The sequence below is a fragment of the Charadrius vociferus genome, unplaced genomic scaffold, assembly GCF_000708025.1.
Source record: "Charadrius vociferus isolate BGI_N301 unplaced genomic scaffold, ASM70802v2 scaffold758, whole genome shotgun sequence".
Classification (NCBI taxonomy): domain Eukaryota; kingdom Metazoa; phylum Chordata; class Aves; order Charadriiformes; family Charadriidae; genus Charadrius; species Charadrius vociferus.
The window spans coordinates 2,596,384-2,615,411 of NW_009649934.1; the positions used below are offsets into that span (position 1 = coordinate 2,596,384).

Below are 19,028 nucleotides of genomic sequence, written 5' to 3' on the forward strand. Positions count from 1 at the left end.
GTCAATATTTTTGAGGAAATAATTTTTACTTTTTGAGAATTCTGGTTCCATTTGAACGGTTATGGTGGCACTGCCATCAACTAGCTGTCAGGATCCTCCCGTTAAGATCATATCCTGATACTTACAAGGGCATTATACCAGTGTTTACTTTGTCTTTTGTAGATATTTACATACTTGGAAGCAACTTCTTTGTAATATTTTCAACCACGGATTCATAGAGAATGGTAAAAGTAGGACAAAGATGTTTTGTCAAGAAATGATCAACTTTCTCGTTCTTTTTGCTTCCATTCTTATCCTTCCTGGGTTTTGGTTGTTTTTTTTTTTTTTAATTACAAAGAAATGTATTAAAATTGTGAGACGAGAGGAAGATCTCTACCTGGAACGACTTCTAGAAGGTTTTCTTCCCTCTCAAACCACTCAATAGTGCTGTATGCAATGCAGCAGATAGAGATGTATGATATTGTCCCTATGTGGTCTTCATTTTTTGAACCTCACAGCAGTCCTCTTCAGAAATATTAAAAATATGAATGCTAGAATGTCTTTCAGAAGCTCAGTCATTCAACATTACTGTTTGCGAATGAGGTACGTTCTTTCAAGGATTCCAAGGTAGCTGTTTGCTTACTGGGAATCTCAAGTGTTTGCCTAGAAAGTAGCTGTTCCCTCCATGAGTGGGGTGAATTTGAAGGCCTGACAGCCCAAGCCTTTCCAAGCAAGGGAATTATAATTACCACCAGAGTTTCTGCAGACCTAATGGTGCAGTCTCTACCACTGACACTGCTGTCACATCTTATTCGAACAGTTGCCTTTGCAGGTATATCTTGGAGGCCCAAATTAAAGTCTTTATCTTCTTCCACTGCAGGAAAGTGATTGATTTCCTTCTTTGTTTCCAGATTTTATTTCGGGCATTTGGAGCAATTTTGTACTGAACCAATTATCATTGCTAATATGTCATTACTAGTACTATACTCGGTTGTTGGAAATTTCTATGGTCTTGGGTGTCTTTGCTACACTCCTTGCACTAGTAGCTCTTCAGCTCAGAGAACAGAGGATAGCGCTCGTATCTCTTTTTCCCTGAATTAGCTGTTAATGCAGTACCCTAAAGCAGGTCTTGAAATGCCTCTGCACTCTTTTTTGGCTCTTGACTGCTCACGTACATTCATGATGGATATGCAGATGCCTCATAGGATTCTGATTTTCAACCTTTGCATTAGCAAGCAGTGCTTGAGACTATTTATAAAATGACTTACATCCCTCAAGACTCCTCTTAATTCTCCGAAAACTTGGGGAACTATAACCTCAAACCGGGACACTGAAAGGATGTGTGCTAGAACACACGGTATGATGTTCCTTTATTATGCCCTATAACAAGCTCCGCATAAGCTGCATCCAACCTGTGTCTCCCTGGAGAATTCTGTAACTAAGTGTCCATGTGCTCCACAGACAGTTTTGCTTTCCCTACTAGTCATGGCAAAACTTATGAAGTGTCTCTAGAAGGTGCCCTTTCAGCTTCAGTTATCTTCCACTAGTAGAACCATAGGTGGTTTTTGCCTGGATTGAGGAACCCACTGGAAAAGCGAGACCTTTTCTTCCTCAGGAAGTCACATCTTCATATCAGTGTTCTGGAGCTGAACCACACAGAACAGTCATCAAACTTCTTAGAGACTTGGAGGTACTGTGTGCCATTGCTATGGGGCTTTACATGAATGAGTGATACAGAAAGGGTCAGTCTTCCCAGTGGATTTCTTCGAAACCCTGAACATACTTTATGAGCCGTGCCAGCCAGGGAGCTAGTGAACGAGAGCTTTTGAATTACATTCTTGGCCTGCCTTTTGAGACTGGGGACTCCTCTAAAGTGTTTCCTTTGCCCTGAATTTCACAGAATTCACAGAATCACAGAATGGTTAGGGTTGGAAGGGGCCTCTGGAGATCATCCAGTCCACCCCCCCTGCCAGAGCAGGGTCACCTACAGCACGTTACACAGGACAGCGTCCAGGCGGGTTTTGAATGTCTCCAGAGTGGGAGACTCCACCACCTCTCTGGGCAGCCTGTGCCAGTGCTCCACTACCCTCAAAGTAAAGAAGTTCCTTCTCATGTTAAGATGGAATTTAAAAAAGAAATGTTAGTCTGTTGCTTTTAAGACCAGTCTGTCTCTGGACTTATTTATTAGCTCATTCAGAAATAATTACCTTATTTGGTGATTCACATTTTCTACAGTCTCACTTTTTCTAAGAATACCAGAAAATTGCTGCTGTAATTATAATTGTTCTACCCGGGTCGGCCTGTTTGTGGGACCCGCTCCTTTTATTGCTGATGCCTTGAACTTTGCCCTAGGTTTTTCATCTGCTCTCACAAGACTCAGATTGGTACCTGCACTTGAACCTTTGCGCTTTTTTTCTTGAAACTGCGTAGTAGATGCCTCTTGCCCTTGCAACAAGCGTGCTGTTCTCTGGAAGAAACATATTGACGGTAGAAGGAAGAAGTTTGCTAGCTGCTCTTGAATGGTGAAGTGGATACTCATAGACTACTGAAATTGTCTTTCATTCACTTTGGTTAGGACACTGAAAGGGATTCAGACTTTCAGAGCTAATCCTCTTAACTACACTGTGCCCATTCTACATACTCCAAATTCTTTCCTAAAGTAATCTTTGGGTTTCTTGAGTTAGGAGATTAATCTGTGCTTTTTCTTAAAGCGGCTCTATACAAGGTTGATTCATCTGTTCATATTCTGAACAGAATTAACTTCTACAGCAGATGAATCCAGATATGCAGCTGTACTGTCCCCAGGACTGTCCGCTGCATTTATGAATGTTATACAGCAGAACTATCAAATGTCTGAGCATAATCCCTGAAGGCTCCAGTGACACCACTGTCTCTGAAGAGTGTCTTTTTCCATTAGACCTGCAGAATAATCAGAGAAATGTATCCACTTTTTTACCTGTGATATCATAGAAGCTTCCAACTGATGCTGCTTTTGTCATAGTGATCTTCTGGTTTTAATTCTCCTGGGACATTGCAGCCAACCAGCAGGTAATCTGTGCAAGTTGAGATGAGCTGTTCCTGTATGCGGAGTGAACGTGCATAGGGACAGTCACTTAGAGAAGAGAGGAAGGTTACTCATTAATAAGTGGAGGTTCTTTGAGATGCATTATCTATATGCACATTTCTTACTCCTTTTCTCGTCTCTCCTGGAGTACTACTGGTGGAATTTAGGGATTGTTTGGTTGAGAGGAAATAAGGTTACGATGCTGTTTGTCTATTTAATTTTTGTATTTGATGGTACCATGAGTCCTTAGGCTGCTGGTCACAGGTGAGTGGTGTGTGCTCACCTGTTGTGTGAAGATGCATACAGACTATGTTTTTAAGAAACTTCCTTTAATTTGATGCTGATTTTTTTATATCATGCCAAACATAATAAAGGCTTGAATTTTATTTCAGTGCACTTCTATGCCTTTAGGCACATATATGCATCATATCTGTGATTTTGTAAGTAATGTTAGTCCAACTGCTGGTTTGTGCTAACAAGACTTGGTTAGTGTTTTTACCATCTCAGCCATGTGTCTGTAAACACACTGAACGCTTCGGTTCGCTGCTTTCATGGGTTCATTCTAGGCAACAGTTTAGGTTGTCTGTGCTAAGGCTGTGGGGTGGCTCTGCAAGCCTGCCATTTCACTTTCAACAGAGAATGACAGAATTTCATACGTAAATCCTCTGATTCATTGCAAAACATAATCTTCACATTAAAGTTACGAGCTTTCAGGTTAGAGTTATGGTTGTCTATACCAAACCTATAAAACAGCTTGTACAAGCACTTGACTTGCAGTATTTGGTGTTTGCAGCAGAGATGCTAACCTTGAAGTGATGACTTTTGTGAACCAATTGACCTTTGTCTGCAAACTATCCAGAAATACAAAGTGTTATTTCCTGATGAAGTTCTTTGGTGTAAGGAAGCTTCACTGGGAGATGTTTTAGTACAGCAGTGTAAATAATGTACTGCCAAATTAGCAAAGTTGCCATCACTCCTGGGGAAAAAAAAAAAAAAAAAATGGCTGTAAGTATCAGTGGCATTTTGAAATCTGTGATGGCTTTATAAGGAATTTCCCGTTCCCATTCTCTATCCTTAAAGCTGTAGCATTCTGAAGCTTACAACATAACACTGCATATTCGTGCATATAGTGTGGTGGGTCAATGAGGGACATCTTATGGATTCAAAAATACCTGAGGGGGGCGAAATTTGGATTTGAATTAACTTTCCATTTCCAAACTGAAGTGAAGCAGGCAAGAATACTTTCCAGTCGATACAGTGGAATATTACTAATGTTTCTGTATAGACGATGATTATTGGAGCCCCAGCCTGTTCGTTTCCTGTGCTGAATTTTGAGGATATCATCAAACTATGCATCATGTCTTCCCTTAATCCTGCTTTAATGGTGTATCATGTTAAGCGCTAAGGGAAGGAGTGAAGTCTAAATGTCACTGAATTTAGTACGTTTCAGTGGTGACAGCTGCATAAACCAAATGATCAAAAAGGCCTTGTTGCTGTGTGGAATATTACACCGCTATGTTAGTGTCTGTAAGAACCTTTCGCAGGTTGCTAAGCTTGGTAAAGGCTGCGTAGAACAATGTGTTTTTCTTCATTGACACTGCTCCCAAATAAATGGGGTTCTGAATAATGCCATTTACAAAATTTTAGTTAAAGATGTTCAGGTTGGAAATTCAGACTTAATCTAGACATGTTGTAGAGCAAGTTATCGTTCTTCTACAAGAAGATCCAACTTGCCAGTCCCTCAGGGCTGCAGCTTCTATCACGCGTTGTATAATGGTGTTAAATGCCATCTTCTGTGCAGGTTATTCTCCCTCTGCTGGGAGCTCTCCATATTTCATAGGTGATGATAAAAGAAAGATGCTTTAACTTATCACAGCTCAAAGTAAAACGATACTGGCTACAGTACTGCTGCGATGGGCTGCCAGAGGGCTTAACGTGCTGCTCTTGTCATCTTCTGTTTCTGCATTTATTTCTGTTTGTACGCGTAGCTGCCAGAAATAAAGGTGAACCTTCTGTTGTGTTCATATTGAAAAGTAGAGTCTCTTTTCTGTTGTGTTCATATTGAAAAGTAGAGTCTCTTTTTTCCAGGTAACCCTTCTTCTGTTCCACTGACAGTCCGCTTATCTTAATCTAGATTAGCTAACTCAAGTAATTAAATGTAAAATTTGAATGAAACCAGAATAGCTTCTTCAGGCACTTACAGTCATTGTGCCAAGTCATGAGAAAATTAGAAGTCTCTTCATCGAGATTTTCCTCAAAGTTTGTAACCTGAATTTGTCTATTTGACTTAAATGCATAATTTTTGTGAGTGGGACATACCAGTAACATAGATTATTGGTTGAGAAGGGATACTTGACTATGAGTAGCTCTTCCTTAACTGAATTATATAATTTACAAAACCTGTTTTACTTTCTCTTTTCTAAAGCTGAAGAATTTAGTTATTATGCAGCTAGACTCTTTCCTGGTTCTCTTTAAAGCTCCTTTATTTTTCTTTCTCTCTTTTTCTGTATCTTAATCTCCTTCCTCTCCTGCTCCTTAAGGCCTTGGAATATCTTTTCAAGTTCATTGTCCAATCTCGGATCCTTTACTCCAGAGCTACTTGTGGAATGGAGGAGGAACAATTCCGCTCCAGCATCCAGGAGCTTTTCCAGTCCATCAGATTTGTGCTCAGCTTGGACAGCAGGAGCTCTGAGACTCTCATCTTCACACAGGTTTGCTATTTTCTACCCCTTAACTGGCAAACCCAAAGGCAGCTATTTTCTGCACAGGTACTATATATGGGCACATGACAATTAAATGCAGGTTAGTAGAATTTTCTCCCTCTAACAAGCTGGTGATACTGGAAAATGACATAGCCAATTAATGTTATTAGACAGTGGCTTTGCATCACTTCACAGATACAGGTGAGCTGAACTGTGGACTCTCAAGAGGAAAGTGACTTGTCACATGAGAACACAATTTCTGCTCTTCACAAAAGTAAACTGCATTTTCAAGCTTCTCATTCATGCATCTTACAGTTGGCCTAAAGAAATTTAAAATCCTTAATTGTAGTAGCTCAAGTCAATACTCGGGGTCATAGCAACATCACAGTAGAGAAGTTCAATTGATGTACTCCCAGTCAGATAAACTTAATTCCAGCATACTCTAAAATGACAGCCAGAATCACGTGCAGCCTGACTGCAAGCACACTGTGATAACCACACTCACCGTTCATATGGTATCTTGAATATGGCCCACATGACTTCACAGAGACTTCACGTGGGCTTAAGGTACTACTCAAAGTCAGTAAGGATGTTGCGAAGTTATGTTTCATCTTTTAAAGATCACTGTACTAAATTGCATCTGTGTTTATAAGTTTTAAATAGTTCTGTCAAATGCTATGTGTGCCTCAGCTCGGAGAGTATCAAAGATAGACCGTCTGGAAGTTCCTGGTAATATGAAGGTGATTTGTAATCACTAATTTACTATTAACAGATGTTTTGAACACCTACTGTAGTTCGCCAAAGAAGCAGTTGCTGTGAACATCGCCACAAAACAGAGTGACTCTGCTGGTTAGGGAAGCTGCCAGCAACGCGGTCTCTTTCTTAAGAAGCTGCTCTAAAAGATTTTGAGAGCAGCTGCTCTAATCTTTTATTTAATCGCCCATTAGTGGGTATAATAAGATGAGCCAGGAACATGAGAAACCAGTGCACAGATTTTGCAGGCAAAGCGGCAGTGAGTGGAAAGGGTTGAGGATGGGGTTATTTTCCCTTTTTCTCTTTATTTCCTTTTTTTTTCCTCCTTTTTCTCACTATGGTATTTACTTTGGACTTTTGTAATTTGTAAAGCCTGTCCTTGTTTAATCTTTGAAAAGTTTATTTTTTGTTTCCCCCCTTGCCACTATGTTGCCCCTTGATCCCACTTGCCCCATAGGCCTCTCAGCCTGGAGGGCAGGCGAGCGGAGCTGGGACATGTGCCCCACAAAAATGTGGTGGTACTTCAAGGCCGTCATTTAATTCTGTAAGTAATGATCCTCAGAACTGCACAAGTATTTCATCGTGGATGTTCCCGATTAATCCTTTTTCCCTATCCCAAACCCTCTTTTCCTGCATATGAACTGGAATTTAACGTTTAAGTGGCTGGTATTTCAAAACTAGAAAATGTGGAATGTTTTGGTAATTAATGGAACCGCTTATGGCATCCACACACTGAAAAGAACAGTATTGAGAGCGTATACAAGATTATACAAGTCAAATTGTTCAGGACAGCCAGGGAGATTACGTACTAGTTCCAGAAATCTGGACAACTGTTAAATATCTACAGTAATGCAAACATAATTTTCTTAACACTTTTCCTCTCATCCAGGATATTAGAGAGATCTCAATATAGTTCTTCCCAGCAATGAGGTTAAAACTGATTATGCCCTTCCTTCCAGGCAATTGGTTTGACATGAGTAATGTTGCAGAATATTTTAGGGTGCTGTACAAAAAAGAGCCCTTCAAGGAACTGATGAAATGATGTTGCTGTTCCTCAGGACGGCTCCAAAGCTTCCAGAGGAGATCCCATGCATCCTTAGATTACTGCTGGGTATCCTAAATCACCACAGAAATCCTCCTGCTTTATAGTAATGGTTAGAAATAAGTTTAGGAAAACTCCTGTAGGGATTTGTTGAGCCAATACTGTAATTTCACTTGTAATATCCCAAAGATAAAGATGATGACTGGATTTGTGGCTGTTGTAGCCTTCCAAGAGTACCGTGAGCTATTTAAATGATTCATATTTGTTTATTTTGTTAGTACATTGTATGTATGTAGCTACAAATAGGTGACAACACCCAGGAGGCTATGTGAGTGTTTGTGTAATCTGAATTGATTGTAACAAGACAAGATGTTGAGAGAGATAACGAGCGCGAAGAAGAAAGAGGTAAATTTATATTCAGAATAATTTACTGGGCTCTACAGTGTTAGTTGTAAAAATAACTTAGACTTTGCTCAAAGACTATTAAATAGATATCACTGTTGTTTGAGGGAAAAGATACTTTAAGGAAAGACTTGGCAAAGAAGGCAACTGTATATTACATGGGATTAGGAGAGGCATGCCGAGTGCTACCACCAGCAGGGGAGAGCTACAGAAATGTTTATGCAATGAGGAAAAAAAGAAATCCGTGAGGAAAAGGAGGACATGCAGAACAGAAGAAAATAGCAATAGGTAGTGAGACTCTGGAAGGGCGAAGCTGTGAATAGAGATCTGCAATGAAGTTTGGTAAATCTGAACTTCTGGAGGCAATGAGGGTGCTCTGTGTGGAGAGCTTCAGAGCGGGAGGGGGGACCAGCAGGAGGGGCTGCGGCGGGTGGGAGCACGGCAGCCGAGTCACAGCCAGACTGCAGCAGTTCCAGAAAGCAACCACCTAGGAATTTAAGTAGTTATTATGAGGAAATAGGTATGGACCTTGGGTAGGATGTAGAGGAAGAAAGAGAGTAGTTTTACAGCATTAGAGGTGCGTGGCAGCTGTTAGGTACGATGCCAAGTCTGTGGAACTTGAGGATAGGGCGATGCATGGAATTTTCTAGTGCTATGAAGCAATAAATTGAGGAGGAGTGAAATAAGAGATGATTGTTGTTGTTGTGTTGATATTGTTTCTGCACTTTAAGGAACACCTTCATGGATAGCTCCAGCTTTCTGGAAATATCCGTTATTGCAAGAATCACGTGCACACTGACTTGCATGATGTGATGCCTCTTTCACGTGAAATCACACTGCACCCCTGTTGCAGAAACACTGCAGCATCACACGACAGTGCTGCTATGGTTAAGGGTCTGTCAACATGTTCTTTACTTCAGAATGTTTTCTGAAGAGTTTTAACTGTCTTGGGTGGTTGCTCAGTTCAAAAAATTGGTATAGAACTCTCTAATCAGAAGCAAGTTTTATATTTATTGAAAAACGTAAATCAGCAAAAATGGACTATATTCTGATGTCTGGTACCTCAATTATTTCTGTTTTATAAGTTGTGTCCTAAAATACAGCCTTTTGAAGCTCTACAGTATGTACGTGCTGAACTTACCATAAGACTTAGTATTGCAGCAGCACTTGATTTTCATATACATGTTTTGTTCACTATGAACTTTAGGTATTGCAAAACAGTAACACCAGCCATAGCACACTATTTCGTAGCTTTCTGCAGACCCTTCCTTCGGTTTTACTGTTGTTTCTGTTGCACTGCATTTAGCTGCAGTTGCAGAATTCAAAATTTTCAGTTTCTTCATTGCCTTTTTTCAGGCTGCTTTGCTGAACTCCTTCCCCGCTATCTTTGACGAGCTGCTGCAGATGTTCACTGTGCAGGAAGTGGCGGAGTTCGTGAGGGGCACCCTGGGCAGCATGCCCAGCACCGTGCACATCGGGCAGTCCATGGACGTCGTTAAGCTCCAGTCCATTGCACGCACTGTCGACAGCCGCCTGTTCTCTTTCTCAGGTAAGACAGTGGTGTCTCAGGCCGGGTCTTGCTGCTAACGAAGAGCAGGAGCACGTTACATTTATTTTGCAGTTGCTTTACTGCAAACAATTCGTTGCTGGTGCCAATAATCTTTGTAGTTATTTATCTTGGCAGCATCATTGTTCATATATTCACTGTGGGTACTTTGTAAGTTTCCCTACGGTAGAAAATGTATATAAATCCATCATAGATGAAATGCAGTTACTAAAGGTTGATAAAAATTAACAAATCAAGTCATTTATTAAAACTGCCAAATCTCACTTGATACTTTGTATTACTCTTCTGTTGTTGTCATGGGTCGGAAGGTAACCTCCTCTCCGGCCGGCTTCTTGACTGAGAAAGAGGGAGATAAAGTTATGTGAGAAACCCACCACATTCTTTTAAAGTATGTTTAATCTTTACATTATAACTTTAATATTTCTTTAGCTCAACATATTAGTAATTCTTTAAGAATTAATTGAATGAAGAAGGGTTGAAGATTGTGAGTTTATTTCATCCATAAAGGTCCAAATGAAAGACTTTAGGAAGGTAATATTGGAAGATAAAAAGCACCATTGGGCTTATCCTCCCTGTAGTGAGGATCTCAAGTTAGCGCACTTAAATTACTCTACTCAGTGCACAGTGAGAATAACACCACCACAAAATCATGTTTAACCCAGCTGTTGTAATTGTTTATAAACATACATATTTTTTCTTAAATTTCAAATTAATTTTAAAAAAATGAGAGTGTGTAGAGAACGAGTAGCTTAGTCCAAAGGTGGCTGTGAAACAGGCAGTGCGGTTTATTTAATCATAGTGTTTTGAACCTATTGATAAAAATATTTGGCTTTGTGGGTGCCAGTTTGTAGGCAAAAACTTCCTCTTCTGTCTTCTCAATAAAGCCAGGTGTAACTTTGCCCACAGGGTCCAGGGTTTTAGTCCGTCCCATTAACCTTCATTTCTCCTTTACAGTAATACTGGCAACTAACGATGCTTTTAGCTGCTGCGTAGCACCATGACATCTCACTATGATGGCTGCTGTGACTCAACAGATGCCTCATTTTCCACCCAAAATAATGGTAGACCCTTGTCATATTCCTTCCCATGGAAGCATGGCCCAATAGTCCCAGGTCAACAATCTTTCCTATGTCCTTTCTGGCCCTGGGAAGATGAACCCAGTTGCCAAAGTTATCTTTTGGCTGCCCACCCTACCCACTCTTCAAGTCTTCCAATTAAAGGAAGATACATTCTCTTCTTCTTGCCTCCTGTATGGTGATGACTTGTTTTCCTTTTCTCTCTCCCGTCAGTCTGTTTGCTGACATCTTGCCACTTTTTTCCCCTGTTGCTCTTTTTTCCTGGTTTGGCTACTGTTTTCTGCAGCTGCTACCTGTTCTCCCTTCTTTCATAAGATGAAGGCTTGTAAGCCAGCTAAAAGAATTAGCCAGTTTCCAAGAGGCATATATTGGAGAAGCTGTATTAGCTGTGGCAATAGAGCTGGAAAGCAACACGAAGTGAGGAAGGGTCTGCACAAAGGAAATCAACATTAGAAAATATCGGTTCACACCTGTTGTTTCTAAGCTGTATCACTATTGAGAACATCACGTATACTGCATTTATGAACTTGTGAAACTAGATGCACCATTAATTCTTTAGATACGGTTCTTGGAAGCGTGGTGCACGACAACCTGTACAGTAGAAGTTGCACCAGTTAATCAAACATGCTGTATACCAGTAGACTAATCTGGATACCAAGAGCCTGCTGACTGGGATGGTTGAAATTTAAATCTCTTGGAATGACTGTGATCTGGTTTTCCTTCTTTCAGAGTCGCGGCGCATCCTGCTACCTGTAGTTCTTCACCACATTCACCTTCACCTACGGCAGCAGAAGGAGCTACTTATCTGCTCTGGGATCCTCAGTAGTATCTTTTCCATAATCAAGACCAGCTCTTTGGTAATGTCCTGTTTGATTTATTTATTTTTTTTAAATTCCATCACTGATTTCGTAAAATGAAGACTCAGGGATTTTTATAGGTTAGTACAGGTTTTTCGACAATCCTTTTAAAAACAAAATTCTGCTAACTTTCTGTCAGCAGGAGAACATCTGAAATGAGGGTCTGCTTTTGTGTGTGTGACTCAGAGCATTCTGATTACACAGTGCTCTTGCTGTTAGGAGGGGAAAACAGCATACGCATTTACCAGGTTTGACACTGTTTAATTTTCTTCATCCAAGCCCAGAACTTAGATGTCAGTGGAGTTCAGAAGCTCTACAGAGCTCTAGGACTTGCAGTTCCGCAAGAGACAGTAACTAGCACTTTGTGATTCACTTTAAGAGAATACTCTAAAATTATCCAATCAATGAAATCACACTTAGTTCTGGAAATTGCTGCTGCGTTTAAACACCCAGCTTTGATGATCATAATACTCTGATCTCAAATGGTAACTTGATCGTTTAAAGCAGTGCTCACAAACAGAGGGTGGTGAAGTTTCCCCATCTGACTCCAAAGGAGGGAGCTCATGGCGCTAAATATAATTCATACCAATAGAGCTTTTTCAATTACAAGTTACGGTTTTGTGTGAAAGGAATGAGATGAAAGGTATCATGGTAATAAGCTAAAATAATGCTGCCATGGAATAAAGGTTCCTGAACGTAATTCGATCCCATTGTGTTCTAGAGTGTATGCAGACCTTTGATTATAGATTTACCTTTATGGCTGTGACCCCGAATGTTTCCACCAGAGACTGAGGAGGTAACACACACACTGGCATCACAACAGTATCTGGTACCAATGATGAATTTGATTGTACTTCTCTGAACCCCCATTACGGAGCTCTCTAGCAAAATGAGTACCTGTGGTATGGCTGACTCAGCAGAATTGTTTTTGCTAATGCCGTTCTCTCCAGTTTCTAACTGTCTGTTTGCTCACCACTTACTGTAGGAGGGAGATGTCGTGGAGGAGGTTGAGATGATGGTGGAGAGCCTCCTGGATGTGCTTTTACAAACTCTGCTTACAATCATGAGTAAATCGCAGTCTCAGGAGGCGGTAAGAGGGCAGCGTTGCCCGCAGTGCACAGCAGAAATCACCGTTAGTAACTAACAATCAGTTTCTATTTCCTGCTTCTCTAACCTTTGGTTCAGTCCCTCACCACCACGGGCACCTCATTATCATCTCTGCTGCATGAATGCCCAGGGCTTTGTTACTTTCCCTTATTAAGCCCCAAATCCATTCCTTCCTCTTTGCAGTAGTGAGGTCTGCAGGAAGCAGTGGAGCTCAGGAAGCTTTTGTGGATTTCCAGGTTATTTTCTCGTTTGTTTTTGCAGCTGTGATTAAGAGTTACTGTTTAGAACTTGAGGCGTACGCTAGCTGGGTACCTGCCTAAATAGGTGTCACCAGGGGCTGTGGGAATATCAGGCTCTGATTCCCAAGACTGAGAATACCATCAGTGGACAAGTCCTTTCATTTAACACCCTGGAGAGATTCTGTCCACGTTCATTGATTATTTCATGCAAATGAAACCCAACATACTTTTGAAAAAGTAATTAGCAGATCCTAGGTTAAGTGAGCGGTTGAGCTTGGTGGACGAAGAGGGAAAAGCCACCACTTTGTCCAGACTGCCAGCATAAGCCTAGGCCTTTTTCTTTGACAGGCAACAGAAGAGGAGAAAAAGAAAAGAATTTTGCTGTTCAGTTTTCTTCTTTTCTGGATTTGTTGCCCTTTTCTATTCTAGCCTATTTTAGTCTAATTTTGCTTGGCAGAGTCTCTAATGCAGCTTTTGCACTATGTATGATATTAAGCTGTTGTTCAGAATAGACTTTTTTTAGACTTGCTTTTTTATCAAATGGCTGAAACCTCAGAGATATTGTTGGGGGCAGATGTACACTAAGGTACACTTCTCACATGAGAGATTTTTATCTTTCTGTGTTAGCTCAGATAAAGTAATAAATGGTAGAATCCTAATAAAGAGCAAGGCATTTAGTAGTTTTCAGATGTGTTCTTTGATACAAAATAAGAAAGGCGCTACCTTGCAAATGTCCAGTAGCTTCTCAGTTTCCTTTTACTCCTACCATTTGACTTACTGTTATTTATCACGTGCCACCTCGCACATAAAAGCACACCTTTTTTCCTAATGAAGTTGAGCCCTGTGAAGTTTATTGGAACAACCTATGTCAAAGCTTCTGGGTAGATGCTTGAGCCAATCAAAAAAAAAAAAATTAAAAAGGAATGGACAGACCCAAGTACAAAATCCTTCGTATTTGTTCCTGAATATATTCAGGAATTTGTTTCTGAGTTTACATTACACAGCACATATTTTACAGTGATATGTGGAATCTTATTAGATACCGATTAGAAAGTAGTTTGTATAGTTTCCAAATTAATTGCTCATTGTCACAGAAAAAAATAGCGTTGTGCAAGGGACTGGCAGTCAAAGACATACTCCTTGCGTTCTTGGCACTGCCTTGCTTGTTATCTTGGACAGATTGCTTAACTTGTCTGTGCTTTGCTTTCAGATATGTAAAATGGGGGAGCTCATCTTTGGAAAACACTTTGGGATACTGTGGTAACTGGTTAGGGTGCATCTGCTTTGCAGGCCAGAAATGTAATTGTAGCTCATGTGGGCTTACCCAAACTATATTCCGAATATCTTACTGGAATACTGTTAGTACTGTAGCTATGACAGCACATAACTTGGTGAACACTAATTAGCCAAATATTTACAAGATTCCAGACACCTTTTGTAGCCCATATTGATCCCATGCTGTCGTTGCTATACTGTTTTGAGTATCTGAGCCAATTGGTTTAAATAATTCCTGGTATGTCTGCGTGAGCTGCAGTCACACCTTTGATAGACATAGCATATGAAGTAACTGAAAAAGGTGATTGTCAAAAACTGCATGCTTGGAGGGCAATTCGTTAATGTCTGTATTAATAATTTTAAATTATTTTTGTATAGACAACAAGATTGGTTAAAAGACTTTTAAAACTGGCATCTGTGGAGGAGCCTCTAAGAGGTGTATTCCTGTGTATGAACAGTAATTCAGGAACAGTTAACATGCAGTATTTTTACTCTCTGTGCATGTCAGCTTCCCTCTCATAGGCATTGGGGCCATTTCAGACCCCTCCCTTTATACCTTACCCCAGGCTGAGTTTTTTATTTATGAAATTTGAGATTGTCTAAATGAAATAGTTTCTCATTTGGTCAACAGGGAGAATATGTCTCCTGCCTTTTGTCTTTGCTTCGTCAGATGTCGGACACTCATTTCCAGCACTTACTGGACAACTTCCAAAGCAAGGATGAACTAAAGGTACAACAGAGCAGAACACCGTTTGTAGGGTGATTCACTCGGAATGAGAGAGTGATTACTTGCGTTACTTGCTCTGCTAATCATTCCCGTTCACATTCACCTCTGTTCAGGGACCTTTCTTTCACCTTTAGAATAACAGGTGTTGTGTTTGAGACCACAGGGCACTGAATTACCTTCATAAGAGCAAATAAAGTCCCACAATAGATGTTATTAGACAGAAAAGGATATTGTTATTGTACCATATAGAACATAGTCAAGAGGAACAGGGTTTTTTAATCCCATGAGGGTAAAGTCAGTTGTTCTGTTGTATTTTACTAGATGTTCAATGTGCATTGGAGGTTACTTAGGAAGAGTGGTGATTTTATACCAAAAGAGAATTTCAAGCCTTTTGGGGGATACAAATGTCTCTAGCAGATAAAATCTTTTTGGGGAAAGCAGTAACCTTTCTACTCCATTTGCTGCATGGTCCCCAGATTTGTGAATATTAACTTACGTGATGGCTATTCCTGAAAAGAAGGGGTTGGTCAGGCGTACAGATCTCTGTGGTGGCTCTTTTGCCACTGACATTTTGAAATGGCACATCTCAAAACAGCAGAAACCAACTTTTTATCTCAGCTTCCACAGGAAAGAGGAGTATCTCTGGCAACAGTCTGTTTAAAAGGCAGAATAATTTCATAAATTAAGACAAGATTTTATACAAAATGCTTTTGATTAGCATGGCACCCAATAAAATAAGGACAATACAAAGAATGTAATGTGGCAGGAACTTACATTGCCTTAACAAATGAGGTGGAGAAACAGTGAGAAATCCTCTCTGAATAGGCTTCAGCTTCTAAATATTTCACGTGCATATAGAGAAGCTGAATAAATCAGGGAGATAAATTGGGATGATGGAATTCTTACCTCTAGGTTGCAGGGTTCCATGTATCTCAGGTTGATAGTTATCTGAGATTACTACCTTTCAGGTAACTTTTGAATTGGTCATAGGAAAATTACTTGGTATGTTAATTCACATTAATTTTTAAAAGATATTTTTCAGAGGTGTCTAAACTATAGTTCTTATGTCAGACTAGTGAAAAAGTTTGTCATTGAACTGAAATGTGTCTTTACACCCATAAGAACAAACACTGTTATATCTCTGACAATCTAAGGATATATTCAGGAGCATCACAGAGGCTGAAGATTTTTATACCAAACTTTTTTTCCAACTATCTGTTGACCTAATAAAATATATTACTTTTTTTTCTCCTTCAAAGCTTGCTGTAATAATATTTCCAACACTTTTTCCTAGATGGAAAGGCACTATGTTCACTTATCATTGTTAACATCTAGGCAAAAATGGGGCCAAAAGTCAAGGAGCTTTTGATGCTTTACTCTTAGCTCAGTTACACCAAGATATTAACCTTCCCCTCTCCCCTCCCCAAAATTAAGGCATAACGGGAGGACAGTTTTGAAAAGACCTTGCACTGCCACTTTCTGTGCTATCTAAATTTTGTGTACAAAACAATAAAATCATAGTTTGCAAGGCATGTTTTATCCTCCCCATTGTTCTTTGTAGATGTAGAGGTGCAGGTAGTCAAAATACAGAAATGACTTCAGGTTCAGGGAATTTTTTGGCAAGCAAATTCTCAGCCTGAATCTGTTTAAGAGATTATTTTTTTTTCTACTGCATATTGCCAGAAATGGGCCTTTCCTGTTACCATCTTTAAAAGCATATGTAGGAATTTTATTGGGTTTGAACGTGTGGGATTTTCTCAAATTTGTGACATAAGTGCAAAGAAGTTTGGACAGATACATTAATTAATTGAATGCATAAATAAATGATTATGATTCCAGTGTATCTGAAAATAGCTGCAAATTGGCACCAGAACTCTAGATGATAATATGAGAAGTTATATACAATTATGCACATAAGGAAGTTTTTCATCTCGCTGCAGAAGTTAAGATTTAAAAGACTGATGCAACTTCTTTAGTCCGTATTAGATGCATACAAAATTAATAGAGCCATATCCCAATATATGTTGTTTTCAGGCGAATGGCCTAGTGACACAAAGCTCAAGAGGAGCACACTTGGCTTAACTGTCTTTCTTACAATCAAGAAAACAGATTAATCTGCAGCTGCTGGTGATTTTTGAAATTTTTTTTCTCTGTGACAGGAGTTCCTCCTGAAGATTTTCTGTGTATTTCGGAACCTGATGAAAATGAGTGTCTTTCCTCGAGACTGGATGGTGATGAGGTTGCTCACCAGCAAGTAAGTAAAGAAGCGGGTATAAACTGTTGACATTCTGTATCAGAATTTCTTCTCCTCGGCTGGGCAGTTAAAACCTGTGATGCAGTGTGTTTCATCAGACCAAGATGTGGTGATCAACAGGAATTTTGGAGTGCTCATCCTCATTCTACAGTTACTTTAACACTCTGGACCAAACTGGGACTTCTGTATTCATTGTTTCTTAAACTCTACCAGTATGCAGAGGCAGCAAAGAGTTAGAAGTTTAAACCCAGGGCTGAAGTAGCTGCAGGGGAGGGTAAGAGTGGTGCAGCAGCTGTTGTAACGCTTGGCAAGGAACAGCTCCCCACACCAAGCGGTGTTACCTGGCGGGCCTCTCAGCTCCCTCCCTCAGTACGTTACTACGTTAATGTCTGTCTCTCCCCGTAAAATCGCTCCTTAACCTACCTAGAAGGAGGACTCGGTTATTTTAGAAAAGGAGGAGCAGACCCTAGTGATGACACCGTGTCATACATACAGAGTTTTTCCTCAATTAAATTGTCATCCACCATTTTAATGCTTAATTTTATCTGATTTTCTTGCTTCTGATGGGTTAAGTACTATGCTGTTTGGAATGGCAGTGTGATGAACACAGGGTGGCTGGAATTATTTACTAGCTTCTTGTTTCTTTAGATAAAACTAGCTATAGAATTACTACCGACTAACTGACAACTGGAGGGGTTCCCATTACCATGGGATACCCTGGAAGTTCAAAGATACAAAGATACCATGGAAGTTTTCCTAAAGGCCGCTCAGCCGAGCTCTACCCTCTGTGAGTTCACAGTGCTCGTGAAAAGGGAAAGAAGTGGATTTCAGTATTTCAAATGCAAAGATTAAATGAAGATCTGTAAGAAAAGAAAAATCCACCTGAAAAGAATAGTTCCCTCAGATGCTGTAGGTTGCCTAGTTCCCTTTGGCAGTTTTGCCATAAACCTGATAGGTATGTTTAGCAGTGTTACTGGAAGTGTTGCTTTCATGTGAACTAGAGATGTGCTGTTTCTTTTGATACTATTGTTGCCTCATCTATATGCTATTTATTAATTCCTGAATTCACCACATGCCTGGATTGCCTTTCACTAAGTTGTATTTAGCCACCGACAAAAAATACCAGGGAATCCGGAATTGGCAAAATACTCATGAATATGTTGAGTTGAAGTGTGAGCCAGATCAAGGACCATGGTATAGCCAAGAACAAAAATAACTCAAACTTTTTGAGTTGCTCTTCTCTGAGGGGAAAAAAAAAAAAAGTCTTTCTGCTTAAAATAAGAGAAAAAAGAGTGTATTCTTTCATTTCACTGGAGGTAATATGGTTCAGCCATACAAAACAGACAGGATTTGAGATGCTTCTGTGTCAATCCCAGAAGTTACAATAATGATGAAAATTCTTACGCTTGTATCACTTAGTACAAACTGTTTATTAAAACGCAGAAAGATAGGTGACAGTGATTGCATGAAGAATACCTGTCTCTGTATGTACAGTAAAATCAGCACCATGAACCACTGTAATATGTTATACTCCACATTCAAATGTTCTTTTTTTTATTTTCTTTTTTTTTTGTTTTTGACTGCAGTATCATAGTTACAACAGTTCAGTACCTGTCTTCTGCACTGCATAAGAATTTCACGGAAACGGACTTTGATTTTAAAGTAAGAATTGATACCGAGAAAATATTATGACATCTTTTTAAACTAGCAATAACAAAGGATCAAGATCTGTTCTCTACATTAGTTAATTTATTTGCAGCATTTATTTGAGTATCTGTGAGGAAGATGACCTAACTGATAAAAGTCAGGAATGTGAATCTGCTGTGGAACTGAGGGGAAGTAGAAGAGATACGCTGATATCAAATCAAGAGAATTGAGCCCCTCATAAAGGAAACAAGTATCTTCATAAGCAGTGGAGCCAATGAAGCATGCTCTCTTACAGATTCACGGCTAATAAAATGTACACTCAGGCAATGCTTTTCCT

At 39.8% G+C, this 19,028-nt stretch overlaps 1 protein-coding gene across 1 annotated transcript in view; it reads left to right on the plus strand.

Moving 5' to 3' along the window:
• DOCK3 (dedicator of cytokinesis 3) overlaps positions 1-19,028 on the plus strand; it is a 207,870-nt gene that overhangs the window by 145,761 nt on the left and 43,081 nt on the right. Inside the window, exons 24-30 of the mRNA XM_009891301.1 lie at positions 5,584-5,754; positions 9,299-9,491; positions 11,315-11,442; positions 12,428-12,574; positions 14,695-14,793; positions 16,950-17,044; positions 18,631-18,706. Coding sequence (XP_009889603.1) covers positions 5,584-5,754; positions 9,299-9,491; positions 11,315-11,442; positions 12,428-12,574; positions 14,695-14,793; positions 16,950-17,044; positions 18,631-18,706 — 909 coding nt within the window. The remainder of the gene's footprint in view (positions 1-5,583; positions 5,755-9,298; positions 9,492-11,314; positions 11,443-12,427; positions 12,575-14,694; positions 14,794-16,949; positions 17,045-18,630; positions 18,707-19,028) is intronic.